Here is a 23,914-nt window from a genome sequence, read left to right as displayed (position 1 = left end):
GAAAAAAAGAGAGACTAATGCAACAAAGAAATATTACTTGTTGCAACAGCAAAACAAGGCTACTGCAACAAAGCTCGCCAGAACCCTAGCCACCACCGCGTCTCTCGGATCTTGATCTAGAGGAGGAGGTTGAGAGCTTAGATCCAGAGGAGGAGGAAGAGGAGGGCTCAGATCCAGACCTACCTCGCAGGAGTCGCCGTCGTTGCCCTCGTGGGGGTCGCATGGAGGTCGTGGAGGGAGGGGAGGGAGCGGCGGCGGCGACGACCTGCGTGGGCATGGCGTCTGTCCCAGGGCGCCCTGGAGAACGACGCGAGGCATGGAGGTCACGGAGGGAGGGAAGGAGCGGTAGCAGCGACCTCGCGGCGCGCGAAAGTGAGTGTGTGCGGACAGCAGGGGAAATAGCGAGCGAGCAGTTTGAGCAAGTAGAAGCTAGGGGCCACGGATTGGATGGACGCGGGGGGTCACGGCCGTGGCGCCCTGCGGTCGAGTCGTTCATGTGCGGGTCCGTCCGGACGGGACGGACGCCCACACTGTAGCAATATCACATAAATTGTCGTTTTCGTTTTTCGATGAGTAACTTTGACTAAATATATATAAAAATATTATATTTATGATATATATCATTAGATAGATCGTTGAATCTATTTTTATAACAAATTTATTTGAAGATATAGATATTACTAATATTTTCTATAAATCTAATCAAATTTATCGGTACCTATAGCGATAAATATTTGAAGATAAAGGTAGTATTATATATTAAAAAGTCAAAGCGATAATAATAATGATAGAACGAGTAGGTGCTCCACGAGCAAAATAACCCCAAAGTTCCATGTGCCTCGACTCTACGAGCTCTCCGGATTTCGATTAGAAAAACTCGCTCAGATTCTTTCCTTTCCTCTGCTTCGGAATAGTTTACTCCGCTTTGCTTTGGGTCACGATCTCTTCTCCGTCCGTCTCCTCCTCGAGGCAGAGGACGGCCGGCTCCTTCGTATCCAGCGCCTTGTTCGCCCCACCCACCGACAACCCGGACTGCGCGTCCACGAACACACTCGCCCAACAACAGACCAACGTGAGCAATCCTCTCCAGCCGATGCTTCCTCCCCATCAATCTTTTCCGGTTCGTTCCATTGCGTCTGGATTGGCCTGCCCCTGCTAGATTCAGGTACCTGCTGAAGCTCCGGTTGTTGACGCGTTTACTTCGGTTTGCCCGAGGTCCTTGTCTTATCCTTCTTCTCTCCGCATTTGAGCTCGATTCGATTGATGCTTCCTCGGTTGGTTTCTTGAGTGCAGCGATTCAGGAAAAAGCTCTTCTTTTTCACAGTATACTGGATTGGTTTGGGCTCTGTAGTCTGTACCCTGTCGACTCCCTTCCCCCTTTGTCCTGGTTTTGGGTGTGGCATTTTAGTTGTCCTAACTTGCTTGTGCTAATCTAGCGTTCAATCGGCATTCATTGTAATTCCCGTACTGAATCCTCTTGGGTTGTTGTTTGGCGGTTTTGCTTTGCCAGCACTAGCAGTACTGCATCTTTCTTTTTCGTTGTTAATGCGGGTAAAGTTTTTGCTTTTTCTTCACCCAATGCTTCCTCTTTTTTTTCTGTCCATCAACTGGTTCCTTGATGGCTCAGGCTCACTTTACAGGGGCTGTTCTTGCAGATCAGCTGGACTGAATTTAATGTAACACGCTCTCTGGTTTCTTTGCCTCTGTTATGGCTGGTGCTTCCCATGTTCTGGATGCTGCATTGGTTAGTCTTAGTCCAGTCCGGTCAAAGTCATCTGTTCTCTCAGATCTCGGTGCTGCCCCTAGCATTTTCCCCTTGTTTATTCGGTTCTAGTTAATGTATCATCTCCCTTTGCTTCATCGGATAATGCATCCGTTTTGTTTGGGTCTTACGCCACCTTGTTCTTTTTGCTGAAAATTTTGCATTTCAAGTAAGTTTTTCCACTCACTGCAATCCCACTACGATCATCTTGTGCTATCCCACTATTATTGTTTATTTTCGTTTCCTTTTGTGCATCATCACATTTGATTTAGTCGATATCTTTACAACGCCGATGTGGATGATATGAGTTGCACTTGTGCAATGATTGACTTAAATTCTTATCTCCTCTATCATTGCAATAAATTTACTTTCTGGTGATTGCTTTAATTGTTGATAGGTGCTTATAAACTTTCCTCTTAGCAATACGGATAGGAATCTTTTAGGACTCGACGCACACGATCTTAATCATTAACTGCTTTTCTCCTTTAGCTAGTAACATAATCACTTGCCTTACTGAATGCAGGGACTTTGCTTCCAATGTCATCGTCTGATTTCTTCTATTCGGAGTGAATCACAGAAGTAGAGAGGTTTCTTCTTCATCCAGTAAGCTCGGTCTGTACCCAGTACTGCAACAATGGTGCTTGGCCTCCGAACCAAGACAAGGAAGGATTCTGCCTTCCATGTGGATTTCAATATTCTCATCCAAGAAATCAGCCCATGGCCTCCTTCTGAATCCCTGAAGTCTTTGCGCTCCGTAGTACTCTTCTGGGAAAATAGCGAGCGCAATTCAGGGAAGACGAGCACTGTTGCGCCTTCAATTGGGTCAGGTTCCGCAGCAGGGAAGATTGAATTCAATGAGTTCATAAATCTACAGGCTGTTTTCCAGAAGGAGGGGTCATCCAAGAGTGGAAAGTGGCAGAAGAACCTACTTGAATTGAACTTGTATGAGCCGAGGAGGGATAAGCTCAAGGGCCAGCATTTGGGGACTGCAACACTAGACCTTGCAGAGCATGCAATGTTTCATGAGGACACCAGTGTCCCTGTGCCTCTCAGTTCCAAGAGAAGTTTCAAAAACAATGCCCAGCCCATGGTTTACCTCCGAATCCAGCCTTTGGATGGAGATAACTCAAGCGTTTCTTCAAGAGATGCATTATCAAAAGAGGCATCAATTGATAAAGATTCAAAGGAATTCGTCTCGGCAACGATGAGTGAGGAGTATACTGAAGATGCAGAGTTTGCTTCCTTTACTGATGATGAAGAAGAAGCAGCTCCATACATGTACCACTCGGGTGGAACTGCTCTCACAGGTAGCAGTAGATCTCAGGAATCCCTCAAGGTAAAGAGCTCCATCGTATATGTGTAATTCACTCTTATTCTGTTTATCTTACTTTAAATAAAAGGTTCCTTTTCCAAATTGTCATGAAGAAACAGTGATACTCCCTCTGCTTTTAAATATATGGCATGTATTATCCTAGATGTCACATATTCAAAAATGGAGGGAGTAATAATATTGGGTGAGTTGTTGCTACTATGTTGTTTCCATTACATTACCAAGTTGGTGCTAATATTATCATGTACTCGTTTTTTGGACTTCCAAATTGTTCCTGTCAAGGCAAGATATAGCTGCCGATATAGTTGATACGAGAGCTCACACTCCATGTGTTCTTTTTCCTTTTGTTATCCATGTTCTGTTATTTATCTTATAATCTTGTCAAGTAAACAATATGTTATCTGTGATAAAGTATTCATGCTTACAAGCTTCAATAAAAATAGTAACATTGTAGTTTATTCATGTGTTTGTTGTATCCCATCACAACATTATGGTGTTGTCTCTAATTCCATATCTGACTGAGCCTACTTCGAACTTGCTAGGGGAAGGATATCAGGTTAGCTGGTAATGAAGGTACCAGCTCATCGTTGGATTCTCAGCATGAAGCGACATCGTCCAGTATGAAAGTGAGGAGTGAAGAAGTTGAAAAGATTCCAATCCAAGTTCAAAAGGCAAATGGCCATCCAGCAAATCTGTCTCTCTCATCAGATTTGCCCAGAGAACAAAATCCATCTCTTCCACCACACAATGCATTCAGAAGTGGTCGTAAAATGTCATTTGCATATGGTATGACTGAATCTAACCAAAGACAGTTTGGAGAGAGAACTTATAGCACTTTAACTACTGATAGAGCAAGGAATATGAGGTTCAGTATGAGAGTTCCAGATGTTAATGGAAGTGTCATAAATAAGAAAGTTGATTCCCAAAAGGAAGAAGTGAAGGAAGTTGATTCCCAGGATATTGCAATTACTCATGAAAATAAGGCCAATGCTGATGATGGATTGCAAGTTCAGGAGCCAATACGCATTTCAAATAATCGAAATGACAACAAAGTTCGAGAACTAGAACTTAAAATTGAGTTGCTTGAAGCAGAGCTAAGAGAAGCTGCCGCTGCTGAGATAGGCCTTTATTCAATAATTGCAGAACATGGTAGCTCAGTAAACAAGGTTCATACACCAGCACGAAGGCTCTCCAGGTATTTTGTGTATGCACTTAAAAACTGTTCAAGAGACAAGATAGGAAGTGCAGCAAGGAACGCAACCTCTGGGCTGGTTTTGGTTGCAAAAGCTTGTGGATATGACATTGCAAGGTGCTTGAGAATTGAGATTCCCTCTTGTATTCAAACCTCAGTATTTTAAGGAAACTACAACTTTTTAAGAGAAGTGCAGCAATGACTAAACAAGTTTCTACATGGTTAACTTTAGTCTTTTTTGCCATTATCTAGAATGTAGTTTTACTTAACAGTAATTAATGTAATTTTAAACTCAAGTATTGCTTTATCTGTAGGCTCACATAGTCTTTCTCTAATCAGGTTGAGTTTCTGGTTGTCAAACTGTGTTGTATTGCGAGCAATTGTTACTGAAACTTCTAGGCAATCAGGCACTGTAAATAGCATCAGTTCTGGTGATTATAATTCCAAGACAACATACAGGAAAAACTCTGCATCAATGTGGGAATCACTTAATAGGAAGAAAGGAAAATTACTTTCCCCTGAGTTTGATAACTGGGAAGATGTTGACACATTTATAGCTGCACTAAAGAAGATCGAATCATGGATATTTTCACGAATTGTTGAAACCCTTTGGTGGCAGGTTTGTTCCCCTTACCGGTTGTTGTTGTCCCTTCCTTCATAGGAATTTGTTGAACATGGTGTCATAAAAATCATGATATGCAGACATTCACACCACATATGCAATCGGCCAATATAACTGGTGATTTGAAAAGTAGTCCAAATCCAAAGAAAAGTTATGGAAGAATTACTGTTGTGGGCAACCAGCAACAAGCAACCATATCAATGGACATATGGAAGAAGGCCTTTAAGGAAGCGTCAGAAAGGCTTTGCCCAGTACGGGCAGCTGGACATGAGTGTGGATGTCTGCCTATGTTGACCAAATTGGTGAGCTCCAAATAATTGATTAGTAACTTGTTCATTCTCAATCATATACTTTTTAAGTAGTTTCTCAGTTATACTTTAGACTGAAAGGTTTATTGAAGCTATTACTGTAGTTATCCATGGTATATTTACATATTTCTTTTTTGGAGTAAATGGTAGCTCTGCAAGAAGATCCCAAAAACTCTTTACTAAGAATATAAGATTTCCCGTGTATTCCGTTTTGAAATTTTATTTTCCTCCCAAGAAATGTGTTACTTTGGAATCTCATAACTACTAGAACTAAGATTGCATTAAAATTGGTCTGGAATACACTTGCCAGTGCAATACTTACTGGTCTGGGCCTACAACCAGTAGCCGGCTGGTTTTTTATTGCTGTTGAGCACTTTGCTGGGCTACAGCTGCTTTCTTAGGTCTGTATGGTGACACATTATGATATCTATGTTAATAAACTAAATAAGGTGTAACTTAACACTTAAAATTTTCATATTGCATTTCAAATTTGTTTATTTTATTAGGACTTCCTCAATGCAACTGGATCTTGATTCAAGATTGAGGCTCTGAGAATAAAAGAAATACAGACTCTGTATAAAACCCTTTGACTTGTTCTAATTCCCAACGGTATTTCCCTTCTACAGGTGATGGAGCAGTGCATAGCTAGGTTGGATGTAGCAATGTTCAATGCTATTTTGCGCGAATCAGATGATGAAATTCCAACAGACCCAATGTCTGATCCAATAACTGATCCTAAGGTTCTCCCGATCCCATCTGGGAAATTCAGCTTCGGTGCTGGGGTCCAACTGAAAAATGCTGTGAGTTAAATGACAACTATGCTTATTGAGTTATTGTGAGGTCACACAACTTACCACCAATGGACCTTTTGCCTCGCTTAATTCTCACTTGTTACAAAGACCATTGACCCGCTTCCCGCTTCTAGATTGGCAGCTGGTCTAGATGTCTTACTGACTTGTTTGGAATGGATATGGACGACTATCCAGAAGCTGAGAATGGGGATGGTGAAAATGGCTTTGGTGAATCTCTAAAGCCATTCTATCACCTGAATGCACTGAGTGATCTCCTGATGCTCCCCAAGGATGTGCTCATGGATACCAGTAGCAGGAAAGAGGCATGAACTCGTATCTTGTTCAGAAGTGTGCTCTTTTTTTAATGACTTATTAATGATATAAACTATTTTATGTTATTTCTTATCAATTTGAAACGTTCTTTTTAAAAAGAATCTTATACTGTCATGTCATGCTTTACAGCTTTGCCCTACCTTTAGCTCGTCAATCATCAAGAATATCCTGGATGTCTTTGTACCAGATGAATTTTGTCCAGATCCCATTCAAGGTTCTTTACTTGAAGCACTAGAGTTGGAGGTTAGTTTATTTAACTCTTAGTACACTGAATGTACTCAAAGGTTAAGCACTTAATTTGCTTGATTCCTTGCACTCCATCAAACCATTAGATGTCGTGTCAATCCAGTGGTTATGGGATATAAAACCCATCCCGATTCCATTTGGCATTAAACGCACCAGGTAGGCTGTTACTGAGTGGGATCTATGTTGCACAGACCTAATTCCTTTTAAATTTGTAACTAGTATATACATAACTCAGCACGTTTTCCAAATAAATCAGCATTTTTTACTCACCAGCACAACTACTAAAACGCAAAAGCAGTAGTTCTCTGATGCTAAATACGAAACTTGAGGGTGGATGTCATCTAACATTCGTACGCTTTTACTTATAATAACCATTTTTTCCATGGCATATAGATTTTAGGTACATCTTCCATTAGGCTGCTAGTTTCACAGGAAGGAAACTACAGTAAAAGAAGCACGCATACTTATCTGCAATTTGAGTGAAATTACTCTGTTCCAATGCAAATTATGAAGGTATCTGACCATGGAGCCATGAATCTCTTCTGTTAATAGGACCACCTGGAGATTAACAAGGGCATACGGTCGATCCCGTGCAGCGCATCTCCAATTTTGTACAATGCCCCTGCATCTGGGGCAATACTAAGTGTCATCGGTGATCCTAGGAAGAGTGGGTCCGCCATCCTTCGCAAGTCCAACACGAGTGATGACGAGCTTGATGAGCTGAGCTCCCCACTTACCTTCATCTCCAACACCTCGTCAAACCCGCTTACAAAGCTGAAGCGCATCAGCAACTCGAGCACAACGAGGTACAGGCTCCTCCATGAGGTGTGGAAGCTGGATGACCAGTAGGACTTGGTACTATCACCATCATGGTTCTCCCCTTTTTATATGTATATATAGGTTTTTCCCATTGATTTTCGGCTCATGTATAAGGTTTCAATCTATTTGTTATGTTATGTTACAAGAAGATGAGAGGGGCGAGAAATCACAAGGGTTGAATCTTAATAAATCCGGTGTGTCTAAATGCAGGAGTGTTCGATGTGTGCTGTGCTCTGGTGTGAATTACGTAGGCTAAATGCAAGTGGGCCAAATACTAAACGCAGGTCAGCAAGAAGTCGAGGTCTGAGTCCAATGTGCAGGCCCATTTCTACTCCCACGCGCAGTGATACTGACGCAGTGAAAATCTTTAGTCCCATACTGCTGGCCTGCAGTGACATTCACTGCTTTATATTGCTGAGCTGATAGGTGGGACCCACTACCAGAGGGTGAAGTGATACCTAAGGGAGGGCCTCCCATGTAACACCTTGCACGTTTCACGTGCTGTTGTAACCCTAAACCTTTACTTGGTTGAGTCCAAGATATGGTTTGGTTTCAAGGCGTGTTCTGCCGGTGCTTTGGCCTTCATAATAAAAGCACCGATGCCTTGCGTGGGGTCCCTCCCAGGATAGGGTTGGTGGGCCCAGAGTTCTGTCTCCATGGGGCCCTATATATCCCCCTAGTAGCCCTCTTTTTTATTTTAATGTCATCTAGTGTTTTTACTTTAGAACATTTTTTTAAAAATACCGTGCAGGTTTTCTTTCCCCTTTGAGAAGCGGTACTTGTAGTTCTAATAAGTAAATAAATTTGAGGGATCAAACCTTAAAGAGTGCATTGTTTTTACTTTAGTACATTTTTTTTAAGATACCGTGCAGGTTTTCTTTCCCACTTTGAGAAGCGGTACTGTAGTTCTAATAAGTAAATAAATTTGAGGAATCAAACCTTCAAGCGTGCTTATATAAACTTATTATATCCTCCTAGTAGCCATCGTTTTAATCCATAATCTCCTGCTAACAGAAGTCCCAAGCATTGAAGGAAGTTGTGTGAATGACAGGATCGGTGTATCAGTTTGAATCGTCAAGATATAGTCATGGATAGACATCGCTCGAACATTATAATACATCAATCGATAATCGAACAGAGTTGTCGCCTCAAAAGGAAGAAATAAGAAAACAGTTGATGTATTAATGATAGTATCTTGGGTTGGACAGTGTATACCGTAAACGGATGGTAACATGGCATGGTAAACTCCATTCTGTCACCCAAATGCATTGGGACAGAATCAAACAAAGTGTACAACACAATCCCACCAAATACCCATCTGTCAGCAATCACTGGGAAACTCCCATGAAAGATACTTTTATTTCTAATAATAAATCAAACAGGCAACTACTCAGATACCCTTCTCCAGCATCGCCCTGACCCGTGTCGGTAGACCATACAGCCTGATGAACCCCTCGGCGTCAGCCTGGTTGTAGATCTCCCCATTCTCAAACGAGGAGATATCCTCCCTGTACAGGCTGTAGGGACTCTTCCGGGACGCAACGTTCACGGATCCCTTGTACAGCTTCAGGGTCACTGAACCAGTGGTCGTCGCGGTAATCTTCTCCATGAAGGCGTCAAAGGACTGCCGGAGCGGGTCAAACCAGCGGCCTGCGTAGACCAGCTCGGCGTACTTGAGGGCAATGATGTCCTTCCACTGCATTGTCTCCCTGTCCAGTGTCAGGGACTCCAATTCGCGCACTGCGGCTGCCATGATGGTGCCACCGGGGGTCTCATACACGCCACGTGACTTCATGCCAACCAGCCGGTTTTCCACCATGTCGATACGCCCAATCCCGTGCTTTCCACCGATTTCATTGAGCTCCAAGAGGAGGGACGCTGGCGAGAGGTCTCGGCCATTGATTGAAACGGGAACACCGGCAATGATACCAATCTCCACATACCTGAATGTATGCAGCTCAGTATTAATCTCACACCATTGGTACATATGCAGTGTGCAAATGAAAAACCTATGTTTACACTAATCATATCAAATTCCAGGCCAATCCTGCTTGGATGAATCCAACTCTGGAATACCAGGTGCAATAATGGTCTATGTAAAATGGGGTCAATGCTCAACGGTGCATACACAGTAAACTATGACTGCAGCAAATATAAAAAAAAAGATATGAGCAAAAAGATTTAATATTGATCACTCACTCAGGTTTTGAGGGTGCATTTTCTGGAGCAACAGACATCATATACATATCTTCCTTTGGCTCATTTGCTGGGTCCTCCAGGATGTCACCCTGCAATGTATAGAAAATGATTCACTTTATCTCGCATCAAAGATAAGCATCATGTTGTTTGGTTAAAGGCATCAACAAGGTAAAGATGCAGAACATTAACGGATAACACTAATATGACATTTTGCATATATTGGCTTAAAAGTTGGAGTGACCATCTTGTAAAATTCTGGTAAAATAAGATTCTCGTGTACATGTAAAGAAAAGAATGAATCACAAAAATGCTTTGATAAAACTAGAAGCAATAAAAAAGAAAATAGATAATACCTCATGGCTAAGGTGCCACAAGTTTCGATCTCGGCTGTATATTGATTTCTTTGAAACTGGAACAGGTACATTATGTTTCTTTGCATATTCAATAGCATCTTCACGTCCTGTGATATCCCACTCCCTCCAAGGTGCCACCACTTTAAGTTCAGGATTTAAAGCATAGAATGTAAGCTCAAAGCGAACCTGCAGAATAGGGTGGCATTAAAAGATGACCGGCCATATTAATATTCAAGCTAACAGCATCATTACCTGATCATTGCCTTTCCCAGTGCATCCATGGGCAACTGCATCTGCACCAACTTCCTTGGCAACATCAACCATTGCCTGCAGTGGAGATATAATTTCTTAATATACCTCTGTTAGGCCATAAAACTTGGGGCATTCAGAAGAATAAGAGCATATTAATGCTGCCAATACAGCCCCACCTACAGAAATCATTCATCATATTCTTTGAAGCATATTTCAATGTTTTTATTGCAACTAAATAAATCATGAAATACGAAACAACACGCCCTACCCCATGATATTCTTGTTCCACTAGTTCTACTGCATGATGCCCATAGGACTAACAATAGGTTAACTGAACAGATCATTCCATGCCAAACAACAGCTGAGCCACCTACTCTACAGGACTAGCAGATCAAATCAACAAAATAAAGATGATCATCCAATGGAACAAATAAGAGATAACAATGTGTTAAAGAAAAAATTGCCAAGCCTATATATACCAAGAAGCATACCATGTTCTACTGGAACAGATTTGATATATTCTACCAAAAGATTAAATGGCTACCAAAAGTTACATCGAGTTTACATGAGCAACTTTGATGCTGTAGTAGTGATTATAATTCAAATTATATTTCTTCCATCATGTGCATTTACAGTACACTAGCCATGACGTTAATCAAATCTCAAGGAAACATGCAATATCAAAAATTACTTTTTTAAGAAAATATATGATGCACATTATTTGTGATTATACAATAACAAGATGCAGTTATTGTATTAATTTTACCTTAGCAATAACAGGCCTAGCCATCGAAGTCCCAAGCAGATACTTTCTTTCATAAACTGCACCTGCACGCAGGCAGGGGTATATATACTCACTAACAAATTCTTCTTTCAGGTCCTTCACAACAAGCTGGCATGCACCACTGGCTTTTGCCTTCTTCTCCAACCCTTCCAATTCAATGGCACCCTAAGGAGGGTTACCGAAATGTATTTAAACAGATGGTTAGCTACACGAAAATGGTAGAAAATCCAAACTATGACGCTACCTATTTACATACTGACAAACAAACAAAATAATCAATCCCTAGAAGATTAGTTAGGATATAAAAAGATTCACAACTTTAGAAATTAGGACAGTGCAAAGCCATAGAAACAACAGGTGAGGAAACCATTAGTTTTGGAACTCCTGACAGAAATGCAACCAGCAGAAAAAATATGCAAGTGTGCTAAATAAGAAAGAGACATGGGAGGGAAAGAAAAAGAAATATGTTGGCTAGACATAACAAAGCTTTCAGTAGAATTGTACAGCAATTTCATTATGTATGGTCGGAATAGGTCAAGCTATAATATAAGGTTACAAACCTGGCCAACATCAGCAGTGAAACAGACGACTTCACAACCATAGTTCTCCCTTCAATTAGTAAACACAAAAAATACAGCTTGCACAAGTTAGATAAATGTAAACTTCAAACTTCGTAAAAGACAAATTAAAATAAGGAATATCTATACCTGAGCCATGGAACAATAACGGATGTATCCAAACCACCACTATAAGCTAAAACAACTTTATTTAATTTTCCACGCAATCCGCCCTTGGTTTGATCACCACTACTAGCAGTGGAAATTGCACCCTGCTCTTTTCCAGTTGCCATTGCACACCTGATAGCTGTGTATTTTCACAAAGATACAGGAGTTATCATCATACTAACAGAAAATTGCTATTCTGATGTCTAGATAGCAGTTACAAAAATAGATTAAGTCACTAAAGTTTCCTATTACAAGCAGTAAGAAGCTATTTAGTTGTTGTGGGGGATATGAACCCCGGTATCCATAAGACAAGACATGGGCCGCACCATCAGAGGTGGCCCAGCCCACAAGATCAAGACGTGCACGGCACTGGGCGACGTGCACCGCAAGATATTGTATAGTACCAAATAAGATATTTTCCTTGTAACCCTACCCCTCCAGAGTATATAAGGAGAGGCAGGGGTCCCCTAGCGGACATCGATCTACATCGATATACATACATCTCATATTCAATATAATACAGCAAAGACACAGGACGTAGAGTATTACGTCGATCAGACGGCCCAAACATGTCTAAATCGTTGTCTCTATGCCTTGTGCCACCATCCGGTTCCTATCACGCGCACCTCCACCGATCAATCTACCTTCGTGGGATACCCCTCGGAGGACTGCTGAGCATCTTTTGTCGACAGTTGACGTCCACCGTGGGGCTCGTGCGCGCTGATCCCTGGCGAAACAGATGGCGTAACTCAAGATCAACATCCTTCACGGCAACCCGGCTGATCGCGTCGACATCGTTCGACAACCACGGCGCACGTCTTCGTACGCGGATTGACACCGCCAAGCTCCGACTACGTCCGTCTTACTCCAACTCGAGATCAACTTCGTTCCAGCCGTCAAGCGAGCTGCCCGCGTTGCCGACCAGATAACGCCATACGCCACCGACCAGACATTCTGTCTAAAGCTAAGTCACGCTTTAATATTCTTCTAAATATTCTCCAATCTTCGTATATCGCCATAATGTTTCTCCGAGCTGTTTTCTCCATGTTTGCTCTCCAAACGATTTTCCGAACCCCCGAACAGTCAAGTTGACGCTCAAATGTCCCCAGAGACAGCCCTGTCTTCGACTCCTCCCTACACGTGCACGAGCGTCTGCCCTCTGCGTTATGGGTGGTCGACAGTGGCTCCTTAGCGACGCTTTGTTCTTCCTACACGCACACGGGCTCCGCGCTCCGCGTTATGGTTAACAGGCTAGATAGGGCTGGAGACTCAACTACACACTAACTGGTCGGGCGGTTTGTATTAAATATAAATACATCTTCAGAATAACACTAAGTTTTCACACCAACTGATCGCCGAGCTGCATACGCTATTTCATCACCATTGCTGATTTTTCTCTGGAGTTCATATATTTTTACATCATGTACTACCCATTCTACATATTTGTATTGCAGGATCATCGTCCAGGTGATCGGACCACCTGGTGCTCGGACTTCTTCACCGATCAACTGGTCGAACCGCTAGGTTCATGGACTTCGTCACCGACCAGTTGATCGGACTGTTCGCCGATCCTTTCTACTCAATGCTCACTTCGCCGCCGACCAGTTGACCGGACTGTTCGTCGCTCGTGCTTCATCATCAGCTACGTTGGGGGCTTACCAGCTAAACCGGGGACTCTTCGGTGCTCGGACATCGCCAGCTACGCCAGAGACTCCTCAGTGCTCGGACATCGCCAGCTACGCCGGGGACTCCTCGGTGTTCGAACATCGCCAGCTACGCCGGGGACTCCTCGGTGTTCGAACATCGCCAGCTACGCCGGGGACTCCTCGGTGCTCGGACATCGCCCGCCAATGTTTTAAAAAACGCTAGACGCTAGGCATGCGCTAGCCTAAAGTTTAGAGTTTTGGAAGTTTAAACGAGATTAAACGTTTTTGGTTTTTTTATTTTTGTGATTCTGAGAGCAAAATCAGTACTAATAACACAACTTGAAGTAATAACAGTGATCACAGATTAGCCCCTACTCCCAGCCTATATCAGATGATTTCCTCTTTAGGTGGTTGGCAACATCGGCGGCTTCTGGAGCTGGTGCTGCAGTACCAGCAGCAGCTGCAGCTTCGGAAGTCGACATCCTAATCCCAATCCAAGAACAAAAGTAGCATAGTAAGGACCAACAGATCAACGCATCCTAAGGACTAAGGAGCAGTACACATTCAATCTTAACCCTAAAATAAATCCCCAATCCAATTCATCAGTTCAGTGATTGACATGCGTTTAATTGAGGTCAAAGTTTAATCGAGCGTTTACCCCCGAAACGCAACGCTGGGCCAAAGTTTAGCGTTTAAACGGGATTAAACGAAGTTTAATAACGTTTTTTAAAACATTGTCGCCCGCTACGTCGAGGACTCCTCGGTGCTCGAACATCGCCAGCTACGCCGAGGACTACTCGGTGCTCGGACATCGCCAGCTACGCTGGGGACTCCTTGGTGTTCGGACTCTTCATGCAAACATCGCCAGCTAAACTGAGGACTCCCTTGGTGGTCGGATCTTGCTACGTCTCATCGGTGTGCTATCAAGCTGCTCCATGCTATTCGGATCAGGGTGCTGATCTTGGGCAGCACGTCTGGGGTCTTGATACGCGCATGTCAGATGACGTCGGTAAGCTTTCAGACTTCTTTTCTTTGACCCTGCTACAAGATTCATTCTTCATCTTCCAGCAGGCTCAGGGACTAAGTGGCTACACTTCAGCTGGCGGTGAATGTAGTGCTTATTTCTTGATTTACCCTCCTTATTGATGGAGTCTAAGTGGCTACACTTCTCCTAAGTGGTAGAATTTTCAAATTTTATCTTGAGCCCCTTACATCTTTCTAGCAAGCCTTAGTTGGCTAAGTTCAAGGTCTCCTAACCAGTTAAACTAGTCGGCATTGACTTTCACCGCCCAGGTCACCAGTTAAACTGGTCGGCTTCGACCTTCACCGCCCAGGTCACCAGTTAAACTAGTCGGTTTCGACTTTCACTGCTCGGATCACCAGTTAAACTGATCGGCTTCACGTCAAAGTGCTCGGACTTGTTCAAGACAACGTTGCTAAAGGATACAAGACGCTCGGAGACTAGCTGTGGGGGATATGACCTCCGGTATCCATAAGACAAGACATGGGCCGCACCATCAAAGGTGGCCCAGCCCACAAGATCAAGGTGTGCACGGCACTGGTCGACGTGCACCGCAAGATATTGTATATTACCAAATATGATACTTTCCTTGTAACCCTACCCCTCCAGGGTATATAAGGAGAGGCAAGGTCCCCTAGCGGACATCGAGCTACATACATCTACATACATCTTATATTCAATACAATACACCAAAGACACAGGACGTAGGGTATTACGTCGATCCGACAGCCCGAACCTGTCTAAATCGCTGTCTCTGCGCCTTGTGTCACCATCCAGCTCCTATCACGCGCACCTCCACCGATCAATCTACATACAGGTAAATTAATGAAGAACAGCAATATTGCAGGACCGCCCTTCCAAAAACTTTTTCAATGACCCTTTTTGCCTAAAATGGTTGGTCCATACTCCATAGATGAGATCATGAGAGTAAGCCAGTGTCCACCAAAGTGAAAGGAACAAGATTGAACAAAAGATGGGTTCAATTAGATTCCTAGTAATGTCACAAGTGGCAGCTGATATTTTTTTGCCGCTATAAGACCATTTAACCATAGATGGTTAGCATCACCAAGCAAGGAGTAATTCTAAGGGCAGTTTGGTTGGACAGTGCAATTCAAAGAAGTGACATGAGTTTTGCAGGCCAAAAATTTTATGAATGATCAAACTGAGAACCTCTAAGATAAATAAAATCAGAGTGTTAAGTACAGAAAACAGGTGGTGCAAATAGTGTGTGCTTACATTGCAGGTATAGAGGTTCTTAATATGTCAGCGCGCACAAAAGAAAGACTGAAAATACCAAAGGCTGTTAGAATATGATACCCCTAGTTATGCGCAGCAACCCTCGGATCTTTGAAAAGACAAGCTTGCATGGTATTAAGAACAGTGTAGACGAATCTTGTAGAAAACCCTATTACTCTCACAACTCTACTTGATCCTCTAGGCCCCTCCAATTCTTGATTGTTCCTTACAAGCCTTGGATGAGACCCTTGTGTTGGCTTATGGTCTCCACCCCTTGTTTATATAGTACCCACCAAAGTTCATGCAAGTAGAAGTTGTATTCCTAGTAGGATTTTACACTAAGACCTAATAGAATTACAACCTATTAGATAGAATTAGAAGTCCTAATACTTCACCTCTGTTGAGTCCTAGTCCAAGTAGGATTTGTACCTTGGCCACTGCAGACCTTGTTCTGGTGGCGGTGAACCTGAACAGCCACCGCGCCAGGAAGAGAATTCGACGGGGCTCCAACCTGGCATCCATATCAACGGTTAGCGTGACTGCCGGTTTGTCGTAACAAGTGGAAAACAGAGGGTGGCAAGACCGTCGTTTTTATACCTTGTGAATAAGGCAGGCCGAACTGGAGGTGGGACGGACACTAATCCCTGCAGGGCCACAGCAAGAAGTCGTTAGAGCAGCAGCGTAAACACGTAATAACAAACTAACAAAGCCTAGAAACATCTAACGCGGCCCTGTTCAGCAAGCATGCAGTGCCGGACAGGGACGGACTCGGCGCCCGGGTTCAGCTGAACCCTTCACAAATATTTTCCATTTGGGAGTATAAATAAGTCAGAACGGCGCACGGGACAAGACGAATCCCTGGTCGCCTCGACGGGATTGGGGTGCCACGCCGCGTCCATCCCGGCGAGACGGATTGGGTTTGGTCGCTAGCGACGCGACGGAAAGACGGGCACGGATTAGAACAGAGTGAAGCGGGCGAGCAGGCGAGCCGCGGCTTACCGGTGATTCGGGAGGGGAATCCCGCAGACGCCATTCCCGGAGAGGAGGAGAAGCGGAGGGGGGCTGCGAGGGCGCGGGTTGGCGGCGACCGCGCGGGTACGAGGGAGTAGCCGACTGCGGAGAAAAGGTTACCCACTGGGCTTTTTGACCAGCGGGGTGATCGACGGAGCCGCCAGTGCTACTGTGGGGCCGGGCCTGGGCCGGCCCACGGAAAGCCGTCGCCGGTTAAGGGTGTCTTTGACTGAAGGAATAGCATATGAAATTTGTTGGAAAAAAAATGGAGGAAAGGAAACAGATTTGAGCGTTTCGATTGGAGGAACCGTGGCACCCCTTTCCTCTGGAATACTGTAGCTGGCAAGCTATTTCAGGGGAAAGAAACAATCCAATCTGATCCATGGTTTTGGTTTCCTTCGCGAAGCCCGAGGCAGCGTGTGTGAGGACGAGGGAAAAAGAGCAGTTAAGAGTAATTAGTACCCATATTTGCCTAACATGTTATAATTTCTATGTTTATAAATTCCTGTGTTCCAAACAGCCTAAATTTTCTGTTCCTGTGTTTTGAAATCCCGTAGTTTTTCACTTTTCATCATATCTTATTCCTACGTTTTTTTCCTATTCCTGCGTTTTGGATTCCTTCGTTCCAAACATGCCCTAAGTGTTAACCGGCTGTTGTGGTTGATGTGGCTAAGGCCGATTGCCGGTCTCCTCTTCTCTTTTTGATCATCATCTTCTCACCTTTGCAGTCAACAGTTACAAAACAGTCACCACTTCTGAGTTTATAATTGGAACTAGAACACACTTGATAAGAAGGTTCTGCTCACTTGTGAACACGATTATCTATATTTTGTATAAATTCTGCCCACTTAATAAGTATAGATTCTGATTATGTTCATAAGGCGAGGAAAGGACCACCTCCTCTCGAGCTCGTTGAATGCCTCAATTAGAATTAGAATCTATACTTACAATTAGAGAAATAATTGAAGTCATACTCAACTTCACATTTTCTGACCAAAAGAAAGTCAAGATCATTGTCAACTTCAGCGAAGCGCTCTCGATGCTTTCGCGCAGAAGCTAACACATGATGAACAATATACAGTGTCTTTAGCATACCATGTACAATTTGTAGGGACAACACTGACCAATTTTGAAGCATTGATCTAAGTGAAAATTCTTGACATTCAAAATAGAATTTGGACTTTAGACAAGTCGGAAGCGCTTGGTTGGCCAAACTCTAGAATATGTCTGTTTTGCCAACAAGCTACTGAAACGATGCCACATGTTTTTAAAGATTGTAGGTTCACAAGGCGTCTTTAGGTTGAGATCAGGGGGCAAATCTACTTCATACCGTCGGGGTCGGCTGACCCCGATGACTTTGCGTGAAACTCCTACACCCTCTGTTTTTTTGCCAGCTACTAGGACCCCAACAAAATTAATACCTGGCCCCGGTTGATGGCGGCCGACTACGTGAACGTTTGAACTTGGACTCAACGAGGCTAGCAGGCTGTATGCACCGCATTGACGCAACAGGCCAACAGCCCGTTCAGAAGCTCAAACGTCACCACTTCCTTTGTAGATCGCTTTCTCTGCCTGTGTAGTCACCTTGGGACCAGTGCCGGCCCTAGAGGAGGTCACCAGGTGCGACGGCCAAGGGCCCAAGCGGATGAGGGGTCCAAGCCCAGGTATATAAACCAACAGGTCCTATAGTCCATTAGGCATTAGCAAACTAATGAGAAAAAACACATAGAACTGGCCAGACAGCCAAAAAGACAATATCGGCATTTTTTTCTAGTTTCCTTTCTCCACGGCCCTCAGGTAGAGAGGAGGCGAGGAGTCACGCTGCACACAGAACACTCTGATCGTGAGTTCGCGACATGCGCCTTACACACGTGGAGCTGGCGAGCCACACCGCCGCGAAGAGCTAGACTACCGGAGATACGGACACGGCGCACGAGAACGGCGACCAGGCAGGACTCCACGACGAAGACATCTTAATTCTTGGCTTCTTACGAATTGCGATCATCGATCAGTTGTTTAGGCCCAAGGTATTTTTTTCTTTTTATTTTTAATCCAAATTAATTATTTGTATAGTATTCTAGACTTCTAGTACTTTGCACCCATATAGTCATATTTTTGTCTAATTTGGGTGTTAGAATTTTAGAATGTTACCTAAGAAACATTTGTCATAGTTGAGAAAAGAAAACGAATATATTATTTTTTTAATCTACATTGTTCCTCAATAATTATTATACATCTACAAATATATTGCTTAATCTACATTATTACTCGATAATTATCAGACATGTTAAATTAAAAATATGTTATTGAATTTGTTTTCGTTTTATAAATAAAATTAGTACCTATATGTTATAAGATTTTATACATGATCGAGAGAGACCATTACAACGAGATCGTGGAAGGGCCCTTAAATCCCAGGACCGGCACCGCTTGGGACAGCACGACGGCGGACTGCGTTTTGACTTTCCTCGTCCTCGCGCCGTCGGCCCGTCGTGGCGTCGCGGCATCACGCTCGGCGGTTTGGAGCGCTCGCGTCGCGTCTCGCCTCACTGCCTGGGCTGCCTGGCACATCCTACAAGCGCGAGCCACTGAGCCTGGACCTGGAAGCCTACAAAGTATGCTAGATCATATCTGCAGTTGTACAATTGTTTAATTAATTTCTCTGGCTTTCCATTCAAAAACATGGAGTCCTGTACTGGCTCCTATGTTGTATTAGTCTCTTATATTCTGTTTTTATTTTTTTTAGTTGTTTTTGATATAATCGGAATTCAGAAGCAAACAAGTCAATGGCTGTGTTCATAGAAAGAGCTTTCTTCTACTAATCATTTGTGCAATCCAATAAGATGACAATTAAGGATTAAGGAAACTAGTGATTTCTAATCATATAACTGTGGTTTCTTGCACATTATTTAATATTTGTTTTAGTGTTTAATTGTATTGACTAATTTTATAGGTAATCAAAGCACAATGGAACAATTCTTGAAAACGAAATTGCTCCCAACTAGTGATAATTGTGTCATTAGCTTCATGGAAAAAGACTTCTTTCGTACAATTCCATAGTTCGCTTTCAGGATATGGAAATTATAAGAGGTAAGCACTATAGTAAAGAGTTTCTTTTGTCAGATTATGCTATTGTTAATTTCATCTCTATGGATGCTTAATTTTTTACACTATGCCATCAGTATTAATTTTAATGTATATGTTATACTGACACTAGATTATTATAATAAGTTTAGTTCACAAGTCTGTGCCGACCCCGGCGACAATTTAGTCCAGATTCGCCTCTCGTTGAGATCATGACTATTGGACCTCAAACAACATGTTGCACGTAACCACATGGTCTCCTAGGAGATCGCTCGAGAGCTGGTGGACTGCTATGTCAAGCATTCAAAGAGTGAGCAAGAGGGGGGCTTCTATCCTTGATAATCCTAGTTACTTGGGAAGTATCGAAGGAGAGAAATAACAGGATATTTGAGCAGACCAAAACGACAAACTATAGAGTTTTGCAAAACATTAAAGATGAGACAGGTCTTTGGATCGCAGCAGGAACAAAACACCTTTCATGTTTCCTTTAGCATGGTTGATTGAGTTTTTTACCTCAGCTTTGAGTTCTCGAGTTTTGTTGCCAGACTTTGGTTGTGCCTGTATAGTAATCGTCTCGGTTCACTTTCTCCTTTTTAATATAGCGAGCAACTCTTCTGCCGATTCGTTTAAAAAAGGAGATAATTAACTTCAATAGAAGTTATTAAAACTCAAAGAGACGACGGAGAGCATCCCTTCTCATACTTCTTGATTCCCTTTGTTGACCATTAATGGGATTGTAAAGAACTAACATTAGTTTCCCATGGTGAGTCTACTTAGTGAATTGGTAAGATGCAAAGATCAATCAAAATTTATATCAAGAGTTGATGATTGACCGTGTTTCCTTGTCTCTGATGGGGAGGTGAAGGGGATTTTTTTCGTCCTATTTGTTCCTCGTACATGTCTAAGAGATTGCTTAGTCATAAGGTATATTCATGTCACAAAATGTTTTTATCTAAATTGTTTCTACGAAAATCTGAATAAATCTTGAGAAAGAACAAAAAGTATATGGACATTCGACAAAATGGAATTGTTTACGTGCGTTGACCAACCGATTCAAGATTACAGAACCCTTCAACCTTCATGCATGAACGAAACCTTGGCTACCAATTGGTTTCAACCTGCGTGATGGTAGAGACCTTTTTATTTACCAGATATACGCCCGTTCATTGCACCGGAGTCTCAATTTTTTTAAATTGAACCTCGTGGATATGTGAATTTCAAGGCTTTCGTATCAGACATGGACACGTGGATTAGTCTTCGTATCTAAACCGGATAAGATGTGGACATGTAATCTTCGAGTGGAGTATAATTCATACCTGAGGCGGATGCGTGATCGGGGATAAAGATTTTGGTATCATCGGATAGATGATGACTTTAGAGTTTTTTTTAAGGTGTAAAGAGATTAGATTAAATGCAAGAGATATGCTTCCAAATTACAAACCAGAAAGCTCATCGCTGCCACTATGCGTGTCGTCCATATGCAAATTAAACTGAAGTATAGTCAGCACATGGCCGTGTAACAGGACATCTCCGAAGTATATATGCGGCGTGTATGCTATATGTGCAGCTGGAGTACACATATCTTGGTGCACGCGCCCAAGGCAAACGTCTGATCGTGCCTGGTTCGGTCTCCCTCTATCTCCCACCGCAAGACGCCGTCGGTATATATGTATATGAAAAGGTTCCTTGATTCTTGATTGGCACACTGATCCGGCCATCTTCAAGTTTCAGCCTGTTCGCTGGTTGATTTCTGGGCTGGTTTAGGCTGGCTGGTGCTGGTTTATTGTGAGAGAAAAATATTGTTGGCTAGCTGGTTTGGGCTGACTGAAACCAACAAGCGAACAGGCTGAAACTTGAAGATGGCCGGATCAGTGTGCCAATCAAGAATCAAGGAACCTTTTCATATACATATATACATATATACCGACGGCGTCTTGCGGTGGGAGATAGAGGGAGACCGAACCAGGCACGATCAGACGTTTGCCTTGGGCGCGTGCACCAAGATATGTTGGACGAAAGCCATCGATATATAGTAGATGGTATATAGATTTCAATTGAAGTTGCAACCTTTTTACAATATGGGTTGAAAGTTCTCGTTGAAAATATGAGTTGAAGGTGGTTGGTGTGAAGTTGGTTGCTCTAGTCTATCATCCAAACTTGCTTTTTTATACATCATTTGTCCCTTAATAAATTGATTTTAAGAGTTGTTTCAAATAAAAAAATTTAAGTTTACCCAAAAAAATATAGAAAGGAATGACAAAAATTGTGACACAAAATTAATATTATCAGATACACCGTAAACTATCATACTATGCTTATTTGGTGTCACAAATATTTATACTTTTTCTATAAATTTGATCAAACATAAAAAAAGATTTTTTTATAAGCCCTTTTACAATGGTTGTAAATGCTTTCTAACGCTTGCTGACGCTTCCTGATGCCTACCCAAAATAGCTATTTTTATTAATTTTGTTCGTCCAAGGGCATTAAGGTCATTTCGCACATCTCACTTCCTACCCCGCCCGCCCCCTCCCCTAGACTCGAATCCCGCATGGCCTCGCCGTACTCACCCACCCCACCCCATGTCGAAATCCCCAATCCCGCAAGCACCTCACCCTAGCTGCCCTCGCACGGCGTCGCGCCGGCAGCCCTGCCCCGCCGCCGCCCCCACCCCCGCCCCCAGCGCACGGCCTGTGGTAGTCGCCTCCGTCGCCGGTGGCCCTGCCCCGCCGCAGCACCCGGCCCCAGCGCCACGCCGAACTCGTTCTCGCCCTCGCCAAAGCCGCCGCCGCCGCCCTGCTCTCTCCCTCCCTCTAGCCGCCGCCGCCCTCGCATAGCGTTGTGCCAGAGGCCCTGCTTCATCGCTGCCTCGCACTCGCCATCGCGCGGCCTGCCTTGTACCTCGTGCGGCACCGCCGCCGCAGGCCTACCCTTGCCCGTGCTCGTTGCTGGGATCCCATCGCTCCTCCCTCCTCCCCGGCGCCCCCGGCTGACGCGAGCGGCCTAGTAGAGAGCTCGCCCAATGCGAATATCCTCTCCTCGCTGCACATCGGCCTTGTCCTCGTCCTCCTGCACGCCTGGCTGCTCATCGGCCTCGGCCTCGTCCTCTTGCACGCCTGGCTGCTCATCGGCCTCGTCCTCGTCCTCCTGCACGCCACGCTGCACAAGGCCGAGGACAACGCTGGCGCCGAGTTGGACCGCTGGTCACGCCGGTGTCACAGAAGCCGTCGCACTAGGTGTGAGATCCTACCTCTCCCTAATTGTCACGGTTACTGTAGTGCTTCCTGATGTATGATTTGTTAATGTGTTCCTGTCAGTTGTTAGGTGTGATGTTAACTTGGTAGAAAGATGAATAAAGTTGTCTTTGGCTTAGCTAGATCTTGAACAATAGCATCTTTGAACAATAGCATCGTTAGAGAGTATCAGTATGGTAGCTTCTAAAAGTATCTCTTATATTACTCCAGTTGTTGGCAGAAGGCGGCAGTGCCATGCCTTGTGCAGCTCTTAACTGAATAAAAAGAAAAGGATGATATATGTGTTATAGTTTCTAAGTCTAATACTTGGAATGGTGTCATATTTCTTAGTTGCTGGTTATCATCTTCGATGTCTTGATGTTTGTCGCTGAAGTCCCATTTAATTTTTAAAGAACACATACCAATGATTGGCAGGAAGCATTGCAGTAATGCATATATACAGTCTTATTGCAGAGCAAAAGCATGTTCCTATATGCCAGTCTGGAGATAATTAGTTAAATAACATGCATCTTCGTGATCATGGAAAGAGCTGGACATAACCATTCAACCTGATAACTAAGCTTATAATATAATCTTTGTTGGGATTGCAGTAATTTTTTTATCCTTCTTACTATTTGTACTAGTTTATAGTCAGCACTAGTACTGTGACTTGAGTCTTGGACCTTGATTATTTAAGGTGCATTGAGTTTTCTTGTGTAGGCTTGGTTGGGAAGTTTTGCCTTGCTACTGTGATGACGCTCTCTGTGATGGAGTTGTTAACTGGGTCGGTCATTTCTTTTTCTATACTGATGATTGCTTGTAGGCAAAGGACCTGTTCAGTGTCGAAATAAATTGCAATAAAAAAGAGTAAAAAAACTTTCAACATTTATGCATGAGATATCTTGTAGGATGATGCAACTATTTCGGCGTGGCATGCTTATGTATATTTTTTTGAATTGAAAATGTT

The 23,914-nt window shown here is 43.4% G+C and overlaps 2 protein-coding genes across 6 annotated transcripts; one reads left to right on the top strand and one right to left on the bottom strand.

Annotated features, from left to right (window-relative positions):
- Positions 1-845: 845 nt before the first annotated feature.
- On the top strand, positions 846-8,135 carry LOC136504311 (uncharacterized). Of its 4 annotated transcripts, XM_066499183.1 has the most exons (10): positions 1,260-1,551; positions 1,656-1,744; positions 2,286-3,098; positions 3,635-4,401; positions 4,624-4,903; positions 4,987-5,208; positions 5,841-6,014; positions 6,140-6,328; positions 6,468-6,581; positions 7,137-8,135. In XM_066499183.1, exons 3-10 carry the CDS (start codon positions 2,397-2,399, stop codon positions 7,431-7,433), a joined length of 2,745 nt encoding a protein of 914 aa, XP_066355280.1. In that variant the 5' UTR covers positions 1,260-1,551; positions 1,656-1,744; positions 2,286-2,396; the 3' UTR covers positions 7,434-8,135. The 4 variants fall into 4 exon arrangements, with proteins under 4 accessions (XP_066355279.1, XP_066355278.1, XP_066355280.1 ...); XM_066499182.1 differs by lacking the exons at positions 1,260-1,551; positions 1,656-1,744 and adding an exon at positions 846-1,072; XM_066499181.1 differs by lacking the exons at positions 1,260-1,551; positions 1,656-1,744 and adding an exon at positions 846-1,165.
- Positions 8,136-8,508: 373 nt separating this feature from the next.
- Positions 8,509-16,719, bottom strand: LOC136504345 (argininosuccinate synthase, chloroplastic-like). 2 transcript variants are annotated; one of them, XM_066499241.1, is made up of 10 exons: positions 16,619-16,719; positions 16,217-16,263; positions 16,049-16,130; positions 11,699-11,855; positions 11,552-11,600; positions 10,974-11,156; positions 10,208-10,282; positions 9,956-10,141; positions 9,603-9,691; positions 8,509-9,346 (listed from the first exon to the last, which is right to left on the bottom strand). In XM_066499241.1, exons 1-10 carry the CDS (start codon positions 16,650-16,652, stop codon positions 8,794-8,796), a joined length of 1,455 nt encoding a protein of 484 aa, XP_066355338.1. In that variant the 5' UTR covers positions 16,653-16,719; the 3' UTR covers positions 8,509-8,793. The 2 variants fall into 2 exon arrangements, with proteins under 2 accessions (XP_066355338.1, XP_066355339.1); XM_066499242.1 differs by lacking the exon at positions 16,619-16,719 and adding an exon at positions 15,120-15,190 and having other exon boundaries at positions 16,217-16,262.
- Between the last annotated feature and the right edge of the window lie 7,195 nt (positions 16,720-23,914).

This window comes from Miscanthus floridulus, chromosome 14, assembly GCF_019320115.1.
Source record: "Miscanthus floridulus cultivar M001 chromosome 14, ASM1932011v1, whole genome shotgun sequence".
NCBI classification, from domain to species: Eukaryota; Viridiplantae; Streptophyta; class Magnoliopsida; order Poales; family Poaceae; genus Miscanthus; species Miscanthus floridulus.
Note: the sequence above shows the minus strand (reverse complement) of the source record. Positions and strands in the feature narration are given on the sequence as shown.